Source organism: Balaenoptera physalus (genome assembly GCF_965194825.1).
Source record: "Balaenoptera physalus genome assembly, chromosome: 7".
Classification (NCBI taxonomy): Eukaryota; Metazoa; Chordata; class Mammalia; order Artiodactyla; family Balaenopteridae; genus Balaenoptera; species Balaenoptera physalus.
In genome coordinates this window covers 80,510,049-80,524,604 of record NC_138886.1, presented here as the reverse complement: position 1 = coordinate 80,524,604, position 14,556 = coordinate 80,510,049, and the positions used below count along the sequence as shown (strand labels likewise).

The 14,556-nt window shown below is 48.9% G+C and overlaps 1 protein-coding gene across 4 annotated transcripts in view; it reads left to right on the top strand.

The window, feature by feature from the left end:
* The window catches only part of B4GALT1 (beta-1,4-galactosyltransferase 1), a 49,745-nt gene that overhangs the window by 28,968 nt on the left and 6,221 nt on the right, over positions 1-14,556 (top strand). For 2 of the 4 annotated variants that reach the window (XR_014265347.1, XM_082467600.1), the window contains exons 3-4: positions 11,658-11,845; positions 14,258-14,380. Coding sequence is in view for 3 of the 4 variants with exons in the window: in XM_082467600.1 (XP_082323726.1) it covers positions 11,658-11,845; positions 14,258-14,380 (311 nt within the window). In the remaining variant the exon portion in view is untranslated. Of the gene's footprint in view, positions 1-4; positions 4,349-11,657; positions 11,846-14,257; positions 14,381-14,556 lie in introns of those variants that run through there. The other 2 variants (XM_082467602.1, XM_082467603.1) reach the window with 2 other exon arrangements.

The following is a 14,556-nucleotide window of genomic DNA, read 5'->3' as shown; positions in this document are numbered from 1 at the left end:
CTAGTCTTGTCAGTATCGTCGTCTCTCCCCCACCCCATCCCCCCTACCCCTGCCCCAGTGCGTGTCTTTTTGCTTCTTCATCTTTTCCTTCTCTTCCAAGGGTTAACTTTTCACCTTCGGTGAATAATTTCCTCTTTATCTCCCTCTCCCCCAGTTAATCTAATTTCTTCTGCTCCAGCTCTGCCCTGATTATTTCTTTGGGAAAATATGATCTGACTTCCGGGTAACCAAGTCATAAAGAAACTTGAAGTCTGCTCTACCTTTCCAGTGAAGAATATCTTGTATGGTATCTGTAAAGAACCCATAATAAAGTGATGATAGGAAACCTAAGCCTTGAAAAGAAAGAGGTGGGAGGGGAAACATTTGGAGCGTGCCCCGCCTACAGATTAGGACCTTCCTGTGTTCTCTGCTTTACTGTTATAGTAAGGGAAAGGGAGTTCATAGCATCTGGCTTGGGCTTTGTGTACCATTTGTTGAGCAAATAGGCCTCCCAGCGTCTTCCTGTCTCAGACACCCTGCTGTCATTTTGATGCTTCATTCACCACCACCCCCAACACATACCCCATTTAAGATGAGAAAGTGCTTAAAATAGGAGGGGCCCCTGAGACATCTAGTCCAGGGGTTCTCAGACAGGTTTTTAAGAACAAAACCTCTTCCTGCCGCTTTAAAATCCTCCACAGCCCCCCATCCACAGTGGGTGACAATGGTGCTCTTCTACTTGAAGTGGGGGCCATGTCCCCATCTCTGTCCCCTGACTTCTCCTTCAGTCTTTGCTGGGGTTCACATGTACCCCTGAGGCCAGATAGTGTGAAAACTGTTCTATCTTGCAGGTGAGGAAACTGAGGCTCGGAGAGGGGAAGTGACGGGTAGGAAGCCACGTAAGCCACAGTAGGGCTGCAGCTCAGAGCCCAGTGCCCGTCTCCGAGTGCCCTCTCAGTGCGTCTGCACTCACTCCCTCCTCAAGGCCATTTAGTCCCTCCTTCTCAAAGCTGGGTGTCCAGGGCTGGGGGTGAGCACCTGGCGCAGGCTGCCTGGGTTCCGGCTCGGCTGCTTGCCAGCTCGGTGACCTTGGGCTTGAGTCCTTCACACCTCGGTTTCCTCAGTGGTGGGAGGGCAAGGTCTTAGTCCTTATTAGCACACAGGGCTGTGACGCACCCGGCACACAGTGAACCCTCGGTAAACATTAGCTGATTTGAGTTCCTTCTCCCCCCCCCGCCCCATCCCGTCCCCTTCTTCCTGCCTATTTTCTCTGCCCAGGACTGTGGTGATAAACTCTCTACTGCTCTCTCCCCGCCTCCTGCTTCACCCCCACTCAATGCCAGCGTTCAGACCCTCCCTCCCACTCGTGTGGCCTCCGTGGGGTCAGATAGTGGACTTAGGGACCACGGCAAGCCCACCAGCTTCTTCAGAGAAGGCTTGTGTCTCAAGCTCCACACACAGGGGTGAGCTTTCACGGGCTTTTGTGGCTCCTACCCTGTCCATGCTAAGCTGTTAACCACTTTCGTTTGGTTTAGTCCCCTCCGGTCACCGTAATGACTTCCATCTCCCCATAAGCGGGGTACAGGTGGGTGGTGTGCTTTACCGGTTGAGTAAACCTGGGGAAGCGGCAGCATTGCTCTTGGTTCTCAGTGTCCAGCTCTCTTCCTGCCCTGGCCGGCCGGCACCTGAACATCCCATTAGGGTTCTGGCAGGTCCAGCCTCTTGGAGCCAAGGGTGCTTCTCTGAGGCACAGGTGTCCTGCCCAAGGTCCAGCACTGGGACCCTGGTGCGGAGGAGGACATCAAGACGTCGTAGCAGATGGGAGGTGGGGTGCACACTACACTTCTTCATACTTTAATTGGGAAGGGAAACCAGAAAACCACCAAAGGTAAGGGGAAGGCAGGTTGTCACCTGGCAGCACTAGCCCTGAATAAGAAATACAGGATGTTTGTGGGATTAGCCGCCATGGGAATTAACAAACGGGTGAGGAATGCAGGCCCAGCTGGCCAGGTGGGCTCGTAATAACCATGGCAGCCCTTTGCCCCAGAAGCAGTGCCCAGGATCTGTCTCTCTGATTCTGTTTGTATATGCCCTGGCGCCTCTGATCTCACTCAGCTGCCGACAATTTTTCTAGTTCTGGCCGTGTCATGCCCTCTCTAAACTCTTCGGTATGTCCCTGCCGTCCACAGGCGAGGGTCTAAAGGGCCTGAAGGCCTGAGCTTGGCATCTGAGGGAGGCCCTCTGCAGCCCACCCTGACCGACCTCTGGCCACCTCCTCTCAGGCCTCCTTCACACCTTTAGGCCACAGTCACGCTGGACTCGCCACCATCCCCGAGACACGCTCAGCTGCCCTCCTGTACCTTTGCTTACGCTGCACTGTCCACCTTCCCCCGGCATGCCTCCCCTTCCCTCCCCTGGTTGCTCTCTTTCTGGCCACTATGGGAGGCCCTCCCCAGCCTTATTCGCTCTGTGAAGGCCTGGAGTGGAGCCGACTTCTCCATCCGAGCTGTCCCAGGCCACATTGTGCTTTCTAGTGAGGGGGGGAGAGTGGAGGGGTGATTCCCTATGTGCGTGTTCTCCCCTCCCAGCGGCCCCTAGACCCTCAGGTCTGACTTGCTCGTCTCCCTGACCACGCAGCTCCATGCACGGTCCACCGCAGGGTCAGGGTTTGGAGCACGGAGTTGCTCCCTATGGCTCCTGCCCTTTTACTTCCACCTGCTCTCAGGACCCCTTGCTCTCGGTTCTCTGGAGAGGTCTGTGTCTCTTAGAGAAGTGAAGCCTCCTTTCCCCTCCAGGCCAGGTCATAACCCTTGGGAACCTGCACAGCCTGCTCCCTCCGCTCCCTCCCCCGGGCCTCTCCCCAAAGCTTCCTGTTCCTGGTGGACCAGGGGTGACCTCCCTTTTCAGGAAAAATGCAGAGAACCTACTCTAAGCCCTGTGGTGTTTGATGGTCATAAAACTTTGTGGTCTTTGGGACTGAACCTCTTTCACGGTCTCACTTTGAATTCTGGCCCTAACAGCCCCTCAGTGAGGCAATGGGTACTCCCACCGTCCCTGCTGAGGGGAGGCTTCCGGAGGGGAGCAGCTTGCTGGGGGTCCCATGACGGCTGGGTGGCAGAGCTAAGATTTGGACAGAAATCACCCGAGGCCTAAGGAATGCCTCACCTTGCCACGTGTATTCCCCTCACTGGGGAACAGCTCCACATCCACTTGGCAATGCCCCCATGAGTCCCACTGGGTCACGAGAGGGGGGCAGCAGCTTTGGAGTAGCAGCCTCAGAACCTCCTGGAAGGCTTGCCCAATTGTCATGCTTACGGGTAAAACCTGGCCTGAAAGGGGGCCCCAGCTCGCACCTCAGGAGTCTCCGTCTAGCTTTGGAATTTTTTCCCTCTTCCTTTTCATCTGTGCACAGTCGTGAGGTGGTTCTAGGCTGCTTGTCTGAGACCAAGTGTGGGCAGGTTTGGAGACCACCCTTTGCATGCTCAGTGAGTGAGAGCATCTGTCACCGCCCCTCAGCAGCTTACCTCTGTCACTGGGCCAGGCAGCTGGTTCCTAAATGAGGCCAAGACGAATTAGAGTGAAGCAGGCTCGTGAGGACAGCTGCCTGGTCCTGAGGCCCCCCTGGTTTCGTTTCATCTTGACTGTGTCTATTTACCATCACCCCGCCCTTCCTTCCATTTCCTGCCCGAACTGGCAGCACCCAGATTGATGTGTGCAGGAGTGGGGCTCGGGAGGGGTGAGGCCAGTCCTGTTCTGTAGCACCCGCTTGCTGCGGATATCTGTACCCTACCACTGCTTGCGTGCTGCCCCAGTGATTGGTCGTTTCCTTTGCTGTGTGTTTTCCCCTCTCTCTGTCTGTGGCTCGCTCCAGTCTCCTGGGGAATGTGTAGAAGCACTTACAGGTACTCCAGTCTCCCGGGGAATGTGTAGAAGCACTTACAGGTACTCGCAGAGCTGGGGAATTGCCTCCCTGGGCATTGTTCTGGGAAATGTCATTTTCTCTGTTCACCATTGACTTCGTGACAGGGAACGACAGCTTATTAGGAATTTGCCTTTGCCCTGGAACAAGGGTGGTCACAGCCTGGACATTTGCCTCTCCTCCTTAACGTCTCTCCCTTGCAGCCATCTTTGTCTCCTTTTTCTTTTTCTTTTTTTTTTCCTTCTAGTGGGGGCCTTTTGCTTTTATTTGTTAATCCTGTTTGTAGCAAAGCAAGCTGAAGGAGGACCTCCTCTCTGTGATCTGCTTCTTGCTCTCCACCTACTTCCTCTTCTGTGCCCTTCACCTCCTAGAGAGAGAAAGAAAGAGAGGAATGCCGACCTAACTACTGCTGTGACTGCTGCTGCTGCTGCCACCACTGCTGCCACCCTGGTAATGTCCACGTGCCCCCAAATCCAACTCAGAGCCCAGGCCCTGCTGGTCAGGGGGAAGCTGTGTAAATAATCCTGAGAGTGTGCCGTCTCGAGCCCTGGGGTCTCCCGGGCAAGGCCACGGCCTCTGTGGGCTCACTCAGAAATGCTGAGACTGGTGGGAGCCAGCCTGTTGGGCAGAGGTCGAAGAGACTTTGCCTTAAAATCAAGCCACAGTTGTGCTCATACTGTATGTGTATATACTTTTGTATCTTGCTTTTTTTCTTAAATTCTATATCATCAGCATCTTCCCATGTTATTTCATAGTCTTCATAATCATCACTTTCCATGCCTTCATAGTAGTTGAACATGTAGTGCTACCATAATTAACACAGACATTCCTATATTAGAAGACATTTAGATAATTTCCACTTTCTCACTAGTGTAAATAATACCATAATGAACATCTTTCAGTCTGCAGCTTATTCTGTGTTTGCTTCTTCCATATTTAGATTCATTTCCCCAGGCTAGATTTCGGATACGAGACTATGGGTTCAGAAATGGTTTAAACATTTTTCTGGTTCATAACATAAGTGGCCAAATTGCTTTCTGAAAAAGAAGCCTTTATTTTCTAAGTGTTTTTCTGCAGAAAATATCGTCTCAGTGCCTTGGGCCCTGGGAGAGAGGCAGGCATCCTGCTGTGGCTGCTGTTGAGCTGGGGTTTTAAAACTGTTCTCTGTGTTTACCTTGCCCAGAATCCCTGCTAAGCTGTTCTATTAGCTCAGTTCTCTCTGAAGGTACCTTATGGCTCTGACGTGTGTTCTAGTCCAGGAGAGGCCAAGGATGTGCTCACTCTTGTGACTAATGACTTTGGCAAACAGAGAACCACCCTCTCAGCACCCTGAACCTGAAAGGGCCCGTTTCCTTCACTTGCTGGGAGGAGAGCTTAAGTCTCAGATCAGGTTTTACTGAGGGCCCTGTCCAAGCTCAGGGCTACCATATTATTATGGTTCAAAGCCAGAGACCCAACTGTTGTGAAATCATGGGTGAGTGGATATTTGCCCTCCACAAACTCAGCATTTGTATAATCCCAGTAATTCTCTGGAGATCACCTCTCAGCCAGCCTGTCTACCACCCCAAGGCCTGCAGGTCAGTCCTGCCGCAGGGCTGCCCAGCCAGAGCTTCCTCTGCTTTCCTACCACCCATTCGGCCTAGGTCTTTCCTTTTGGCGTCTGAGTGGGCACAGAAAAGCATGAAAGAGGGTATTTCTGCAAACATTTGCACTGCCTGCAGACCTGCCTCTGGATCTGTGGGCTTGAGAGCCTGTGGGTTACTGTCGGTATTGCGGGGGTGGCTTTGTGATGGGCAGGGCATGTGTACAGAAGCAAAATTGTCTTTCCCATCACATAGAAATTTTGATTCTTTGAGACTCTGGGCTTCCGGTTGATGTTTCCAACCTCATTGCTGCTGTGTCTCTTGGTGGAGGAGGGGCCAGGTATAGTCAGCCCCCAAGCCATCATGGTCGGGGGATACGTGTGCTGGTGTACACACTGGGGACTGACATCCAGGGAAGCCAGGATGGTTTGGTGGATCTTCTAGAGACTGTTAGAACTTGGACAATTGGGGCTGTGGTTTTCTGTAGCTGGTCATCTGTCCCCTGTTGCAATCAGGGAAAGGCTGCTCTTGCCTTAACCACAGGATTTGCCTGGGGATTAGACCAGATTTTGGTACCTTTCCTGAAAGCCCCACAAAGGCTGCTTGCAGGTGCAGTACACAGGCCGAGGGAGCAGGTGAGGCATGAAATGGGGAAGTGGAATCCTTGCCTTAGCCCTTCCGGGGAGGCATTCTCTGCTTGCCCAATGCCATTGCCTCGTCTCCGATGTCTCTCACATGAATCATGCAACAGCTTCCAAACTGGTCTTGCTGCCCTCATTTGGGGAGTAGGGCACAAATCCCTCCTTGACGCACAAAGCATAATTCTTGTTTAAAACCGCAAGGGCTCCTGAATAAAAGATGAAACCTTGAGTAATTTAGCAGAGTTCCCAGCCTCCCTCTCCCCGACCATGTTTTGGTCCACACATCCGCCTTCATGTCTTATTCTGGCTTTCCCAGTCTGTATTTCTTGTAGTTCCTTGAATGCTCTCTTTTCCTCACAGCCTTTACAAATGCTGCTCGCTCTTCTAGGAATATTTTTCTCATGCCTCCCAACTAAACTTGGCTAACTTCTTCGAGGCGTTCTCTGATTTTCTAGAATTGGGTTTGTGTTTCCACCTCCACTTCTCCATGTGTGCCTGGCTCCGGAGCTCCTTCTCTTCCCTCCCGGGTAACTGTCCACCCTAAAGAGCTCATCGCCCCATGACAATTGCCTGTTTAACTTGGAACTCCTCAAAAGCAAGGCTTGTGTCTTTTCTTTTTCTGTATCCCTACTGCTAAGCATAGACTAGACACCCAATAAATGACAAGAATGATATATGAGAAAGAGGGAGAAACAGGACCCTCCGGTCCTCTCCTGTCTCTGGAGCTGGCTTTTCTTTTCCTTCTTTTTTGATAATCACTTAATTGAGATATAATCACATACCATACAATTTACCTATTTTAAGTATATAATTCAGTGGCTTCTTAGTATACTCAGAGTTGTGCATCTGTCACCACAATCAGTTTTAGAACATTTTCATTAAGCCAAAAAAAAAAAACAACACCCTGTACTTCTTAGCTACCAATTCCTCCATTCCCTCCAGCCCTAGTAGCCACTAATCTACATTCTGTCTCTATGGATTTGCCTATTGCGGACATTTCATATAAATGGAATCTTATATGTGATCCTTTGTGACTGGTTTCCTTCACTTAGCATGGTGTTTAAAATTTTTTTGTGGATGTGTTTTCATTTCTCTTGGGTATATACCTGGGAGTAGAATTGCTGGCTCATGTGGTGACTCTTTGTTTATCCACCTGAGGAACTCCAGACTGTTTTCCAAGATGGCGGCACCATTTTCTATTCCCACCAGCAGTGTATGAGGATTCTGTTTTCAGTGGACGTGCTACTTGCCTTCCCTTGTGTTTAGTATAAACGAGGGCTCTAGAAAAAGGTTTTAATGCCCTAGAGAGCCATCTGATGCTTTTTTAATTTTTTTAATCAATGTATTTATTTATTTATTTATTTTTGGCTTCGTTGGGTCTTCGTTGCTGCACGCGGGCTTTCTCTAGTTGCGGCGAGCGGGGGCTACTCTTCATTGCGGTGCGTGGGCTTCTCATCGTGGTGGCTTCCCTTGTTGTGGAGCGCGGGCTCTAGGCACGTGGGCTTCCGTAGTTGTGGTTCATGGGCTCCAGAGCGCAGGCTCAGTAGTTGTGGCGCACGGGCTTCGTTGCTCCGCGGCATGTGGGATCTTCCCGGACCAGGGCTCGAACCCGTGTCCCCTGCATTGGCAGGCGGATTCTTAACCACTGTGCCACTAAGGAAGCCCCATCTGATGCTTTTTAAGACATTTGTCCCTGCCGCCCAGGTCTGCCAGAAGGGCACTGGGTTTGCTGCGTGAAATGTCTAAGGGTGTAGCCTCTGCCAGGCTTCCCACCTCACGTCTCCTCCCTCTACCCCAGGCCAGCACGCCTGACCAGGCCCGGGCTTCTGTCCTCTCTGGATTGATCATTGTTGGCTTTGCTTGACTGCTACACCCACTCTCAGGATTGTATGCCCCGTCATAAACAGTGTACAGGCTTTTCTGCGAGCTTTGGTCAGTGAGATAGTTGCCCTGTCCAGCTGTGGGAATGTCATATTGGTTTTTGGCCTTTCTTCTTTCTTCCTGTTCTCTCCCTCTGTTAAGAGGAGCCAGTTGCCCTAGAAGGAATGGATAAGTATAACTAACTCTTGTCTATCAATGTAAGATGCAGCCTGCACTTAAAAAGCTCGGCCTTTCAGAGGGACACTTGCTCCCAGTGCACCAACTTCTCTATGCCAAGTATGACTTCCCAAGCTTATCACACATCTCTCAAAGTCTCTCTGACTTTTTTCTGCTGCTATAGAGGTCCTGATCATATGAGCCACAGGCTAACTCACTTGAGCCTTAATCCTTTTTAAAACCCTCCTCCTCCATCAGAGAAGCAGGATTTGGGAGGAATCTTGAAGCTGATTAGGAGGGACACACACAAACATGAGAGAAGAAGGAGTCTCCAGGTTGGATCTGAAAAGGTCTGACTCTTCAAGATGGATGGGAAAACCTATTCCTGTGATAATGAGAGTAGCTGCCATTCGTGCGTTGCCAGGCAGTGTGCTAAAACCTTTTCATGCATTGTCCCATTGAACACAACTCATCTGTTTTCATCCCTGTGCCCAAATGAGGAAATGGAGGCCTAGTGGTGTGATTTGCCCAAAGTCATATAGCTAATAAGTGAAGAAGCTGGCATTCCTGGGATAAAAGTGCATGTGTCTGTCACAATTGTGTATTTGGCTTTGCCAGACAGTAGGTGCTTGACCAGTGTTTCCCTGAGTGAATAAAGTAGTGGATGCACTGGATGAATGTGCCCGATGAAGAGGGGCAGGAATGAGAGCTGGGTGTCTTCCCATTCCCTGGAGAGGAACGAGCACCTCCTGTTAATCGTGGTGATTGGCAGACTTCCCAGGGCCTTTCTTATCCAGAAAGTTACCCAAGGTGCTGTACCATTTCATCCAAAGAAGCCTAGAAATGACTTTTCTATAATCCCAGGGGAGGAAGAGAAACATACACACACACTTTCCTCATCTACCATTCTGCTGCTCTGGTGTTCCTAGGGGCCCTGGTAGGTACATCTGCAAAAGTGTACCCTGCCCTTTCCAGCTCCCAGGATCACACCGGTGAGGCCAGGCTGAGAGGGAGGATGGGAGGAATGATGTGTAGTTTTCGGTATTTTGGAAAACTGCCTCACTAGTTGTAAGCGTGGGCCAGACACTGCAGCACCTTATTGAGTTGAAGGAGCTGTTACGCCACACACGTGGAAAGGGGTAGAACAGGTCTGCTCCTTGGGTTTCTCCTCCAGGCTGCCACTGGTCTTGGGGCTTGGCACCAGAGGTGCCCACTCATGGTTCCATGTTTCTAGTTCCTGAGAGAGGAGAATGCTTAGTGTAGTCTCAGTCAGGCATCTGCTTAGATCAAACAGTCGTGGCCAGTAGGCCAGGTGCTGTGGTTCAGACATGGCCACCAACACCTGCTCCTGTTACGGGGAGGGGACCAAGAGGAGGGAGCACTGGGCAGCCACCCGTGGGGGCCTACTGCACAGCTGGGAAAAGGCTTTGTTGGAACATTGCCTTTTCACTTGTTGGAAAAATGTTCAATGGGGCTGAATTTTATCTCACAATGTTAGAGAAAGCTATCTCTTTTAGGGTCTTTATGGGGCTGGAGGAGGAAGATGGTACAGGCCTCTCTCCCATCACTGGGAGGTAGAAGGGTGTGGGAGGAATGAAGTTAATCTGATTTGGCGTGAAGGTTGTTGCAAGATTGTTGAGATGATTAAGTGATGCACCATGCTTGAAAAGTACTTACCTGTGCCTGGTGTATCATATCCCCCAGAGAATATTAGCAATGTGTTATTGTAATAATTCCAACAACTTCATATTCTTCATATGCACTTCCTAAACTTTGGCTGTTTTTTTTTTTGGTTTTTTTTTTTTTTTTTGGGACCTCGTGACTTACACAGAATTAGCTGAAGGCAGAACTCTAAATGATTCTTAACTGGTGAGGCAGCCAAAGAACACCCTGAGTGCCACAGGGCACAGCCTTCTCCCTTTACCATGCATGGTGAGAAAGCTTTGTCACGGACTGAAGAAAGGAGCTCTTGTGTAAGATGTTTCATTTACTCTTCTGGGCTGCTTTTTCTGACTTTCTAGTACTTGTCTTTCTCAAGTGGTTTGTTTCCCTGAGTCACCCTCCTGAGACAGGGGGCTGTGGCACCGTCTGTGCTCTCCGTACTCACACGGTCCTCTCCACTGGAGTCCTGGAGAGAGGATATTCAGCATTCTACCGTTGAGACTGTATAGCTACTGCAGGCCCTTCTGGGGCACATTTTTTTTTCCCAAAATAGAGGACCCTGATCTTGTTGATCCCAAGAGATATTGGGAAAGAGCACTCAGTGAGGATTCCAGGGTGTTGGGCCCCAGCACCAGCTGTGTCATGTATGTGGCCTTCGTTTCTTCACGGCAACGTTGGGAGAATTCTGGCCAGGGTGAGAGCATGGGTATGGAAGGGCTTGTGAACTAAGTGTAAGGGTGGCTGTGTCGATGCTGTTACTAGCCTTACTAACCTGGGGTCATGGGAGTTGGTGATTGGTAAGAGCACAGACCCATGGTGGTGACCCTGAGGGGCCCCTTAGGTCGGAGTCTCCCGAAAGGATTGCCATCTGCCATTGTAATGTTGAAGCCCATCTGTTGGTCTACTCATCCATCCATCCATCCATCCATCCATCCATCCAGTGGTTATTTACTGAGATCTTATTATATGCCAGGCAGTATTCTAGGCAGTGGGTGAATAAAAAGTAAAAAATTCCAGCCTTCATTGACCTTATGTTCTAGTGGGGGGAGACTGAAAATAAACAAGAGAAGTCAATAAAATGTGAAGTACCTTTGCACCAACACACTTGATTCTGGGGGACCCGATGGCTGGCGTCCTGAAGCAGGTGTCCTCCTCGCTCATACACACTGTGTCTATCGTGCCGAGGATCGCACCGCTCCCCACCCTACGCTGTGAGCGCTGTGAGGGCAGAGATTGATTTGGGTTTGCCCTATTTCCCTGGTACCTAGTTTAGTGACAAACACCTGGAAGGCACACAATGTGGTGATCAAACCATAGTCAACCACACAAAGCAGGTAGAAGTGAAAAAGTCCCATGGTCACCAGTTACCTGCGTGACCTGCAATTAGCCTATATATACTATATGAATAAATGACACGTTATCTTTAAATGCCTTTCACCTAACAATACCATCTTGATGGTCATTTCCTTTTAGAGCCTCCTTATTTTTTTTAAGCAGCTCTATCCCATTGTATGGCTGTACCATGGTTTATTTAAGCAGTTTCCTGGTCATGCTTACGTCATTGCTTGCAATCTTTTGTTTTGGTGAACGTGTGATGAACAGAGTGAACACGTTCACCCGTCATTCGCACACTTGCAAGTCCTACAGGATAACTCCTAGAAGTGGGATTGCTGATTCAGGGAATGCCATTCGGTATTGAGTTGTAAAGTGAGGGCAGAAAATGAGGCCCAGGAATGGTCTAATGACCACATGCAGTGGACAAGTCACCAGTCCCCATGAGTGTTCTGCTCAAAGGCCTTATAGCATCTGATATCATGTTTTTTGTTTCTGCACCAGGCTGGAGAATCCATGTTCAACCGTGCGAAGCTCCTCAACGTTGGCTTTAAAGAGGCCTTGAAGGACTATGAATACAACTGCTTTGTGTTTAGTGACGTGGACCTCATTCCAATGAACGACCGTAACACCTACAGGTGTTTTTCGCAGCCACGGCACATTTCTGTAGCAATGGATAAGTTTGGATTTAGGTAAGAGATGTTCACCGGAATCTGCAGAAAACATATTGGTCTCTTCTGTGACAACTAGGGAACGCAATTCCTCCAGCCCAGGAGTAGTGCCTCTTAGGCTCTGGAGGAGAATGCCTGCTCTGAGAACTGGGTGCTTTTTAAGCCCATAGTCAGTTATTATTTAAGGAGGAAAATGGAGTCCAGAAACACCTATACCTCTGCACATCCAGGCAAGAAGAGTTGTTATATTTGGGATGGTGTTCGTCTTTAGGCTCCAAACAGCAGCTATATTATTTCACTTTCTTCTCTCCCCTTCCCCACACAGTTTGGGAAACAAATTGGAATCATCTTCCCCCAGTAAATTCTTGGGCTTGGATACTTCGGTAGATGTTCCTTGGCACTTTAAGAAGGAACATGTTTCTGTGTCCTTGCAAAGCACAGGCTTCTGCTCAAACACTGGGGCTCAAACTTCTCCACCAAAATGCCTCTTGTGAGGAAGCTGGCTGAAGCCTGTCCCCAGGAGCAGCAGTGTTACCTAAAGCACATCGTCACAGGGGCAAAATAGCCTGGTCGTCCATTTTTTTTTAATCTTAAAAAAGAAATTTGCGTTTTGTTCTGTAATTTAGCCACGTTTGTATCAACATAAAATTGTTTTAAGTCGCCTATCAGTTGGGAACCCTGAGCTCTCCCTCCCTGTTCTGAGTCGACACGGGAGCTCTGGGAAGCTGCGCTGCGGGTACCCGTGTGCTAGGCATCCCTGGCCTTGGCTGACTACCGCGGTGTGGCGGGCCTCTGCCGCCCAGCAATGCCTTGGTTTAGATACAACAGCTTCTTTCAGACTCATTTACTCTCATCGTTTCTTTCTGTCCTCCCTTGCTGGGAGCATGAGGGCTGTGAGATGAACGTAGGGATGTTCTGAAGTCCTTCCCCCAAATTAAAGGCCTTCAGACCATAAACTTACTGTCTTAAAGGGGGGGAAATTTGACTACAAATGGCACTCTTTACCCTCCTATCTTCCCCCTCTCCCTCCCTGTTTGTGTATCTTCTTCTCTTTGAGATACACCAGCTCCTCTGAGTTCCTCCCTTGAAGCGTGGTGGTGCTTACCTAATTCTTTACCACAACACCGTGTTTGTTTCACCCAGAACTAGTTAGGCTTGGGAGACGGGGCAGGTAGGTAAGAGAAAGCAGCAGAGACAACAAAACCAAATCTTGTCAAAATAGCATATACTTCCCCCTTGAAGTGGCTAAGAGTCCATTTCTATAAAAACACTGATTATGAAGAAGCCTTAATGGCCTGGCTACCTCTGGTTCAAACCCTCACATTACAAGTGCAGACTGTAATGTGCGGTATGCCAAAGGGGGATGACTTGGCACTTAAATGATGACACCTACTTACAAGTAGATTATTTTTGATTCGTTAAAGCAGGCCCCCAGGGATCTTTGCTTGTATATGCTTGCAGTCAGAATTCCGGAATGTATTTGAAAATAATAATTGCCTCTTTTTTTCATATGTTCTATATGGTTTGGCTGACTTCCCCCTCAAAGTCTGAGTTAGAGTTTTCCTTCATTTGTGTGATGGGTTTTGGTCTCTTTGGATTACAGTAAGAGCCCAAGTGTGGTTTGGAGCTGCACACAGGGTTGTCACAAAACCGCAACCTTTAAAAGACCCACAGGAAGGCCTTTGCTTGGCCTCTAGGCATGTCCAGATTCTTAACATTTCTTGTCAGTTCTTCCTCTGCGTCCCTCAGGAGTCCACAATTCATAACCACTAAAATATTGAAATACAAAAAGGTTTGGAAGGATGAGAGCCCAGGTGCCCTACTCCTTGAAAATGTGTCAAAATAGATTCACCATTATACATTTTGCTATGTCAGGATATGGTAGAATTTTCCAAGAAAATTTTATTTTAGCAAATTTTCAGAAATGCTGTCTTGACTCTTGGGGTCAGTGTTGAAGCTAGTATATCTCTGGAAGAATGAAAGCTAGACTGTAGATGGGCTGGGGGTGGAAAGGGGGTGTTGGCAGTGTGGGCACAGGAGACTCCTAGGACCTTCTGTACAAGGATTTCCTGTGCAGGAGCAAGCAAGACACATGGGGAGCAGGTTCCTGAGCGGTGCAACAGAACTGGGCTTATGTTCTTGTCACAGACTGATTTTCTAGATAATCACAGGGGCAACACAATGTTCTTAGAAAGAGCAAGATTCTACTTTTTGGTATCTGTGTCTTCTCTAAGATAATCTTGAGTCTGATCTGAAAACAAAACAAACAAAGAAAACCCACATAAATCCCTAATTTAAAAGTTCCAGAGAATAAAAATAACTTTAGAAGTGTTTATATTTTGAGCAAGCTTTATTTCAAAAAGTCAAAACTTACTAACCACTGGTCATGTGTGTGTGTGTGTGTGTGTGTTTGTTTTTGTTTTTTTCCCCCAGCCTACCTTATGTGCAGTATTTTGGAGGTGTCTCTGCTCTAAGTAAACAACAGTTTCTCACCATCAATGGATTTCCTAATAACTACTGGGGCTGGGGAGGTGAAGATGATGACATTTTTAACAGGTAATGGTCACAAATTAGATCTCTTTCTTCAGTGTCTCCCTTCACTTCTGGTCTTTCTACCAGTGCTTGGTTATTCTGCAAGGATTGACCCTCAGGAGGAATGCAGTTCCCACCCAGCCCAAATTCTTAGGTGTGCCCTGCTGTAGGTGCTATAGGTGATAAAGAGTGTCTTTAGG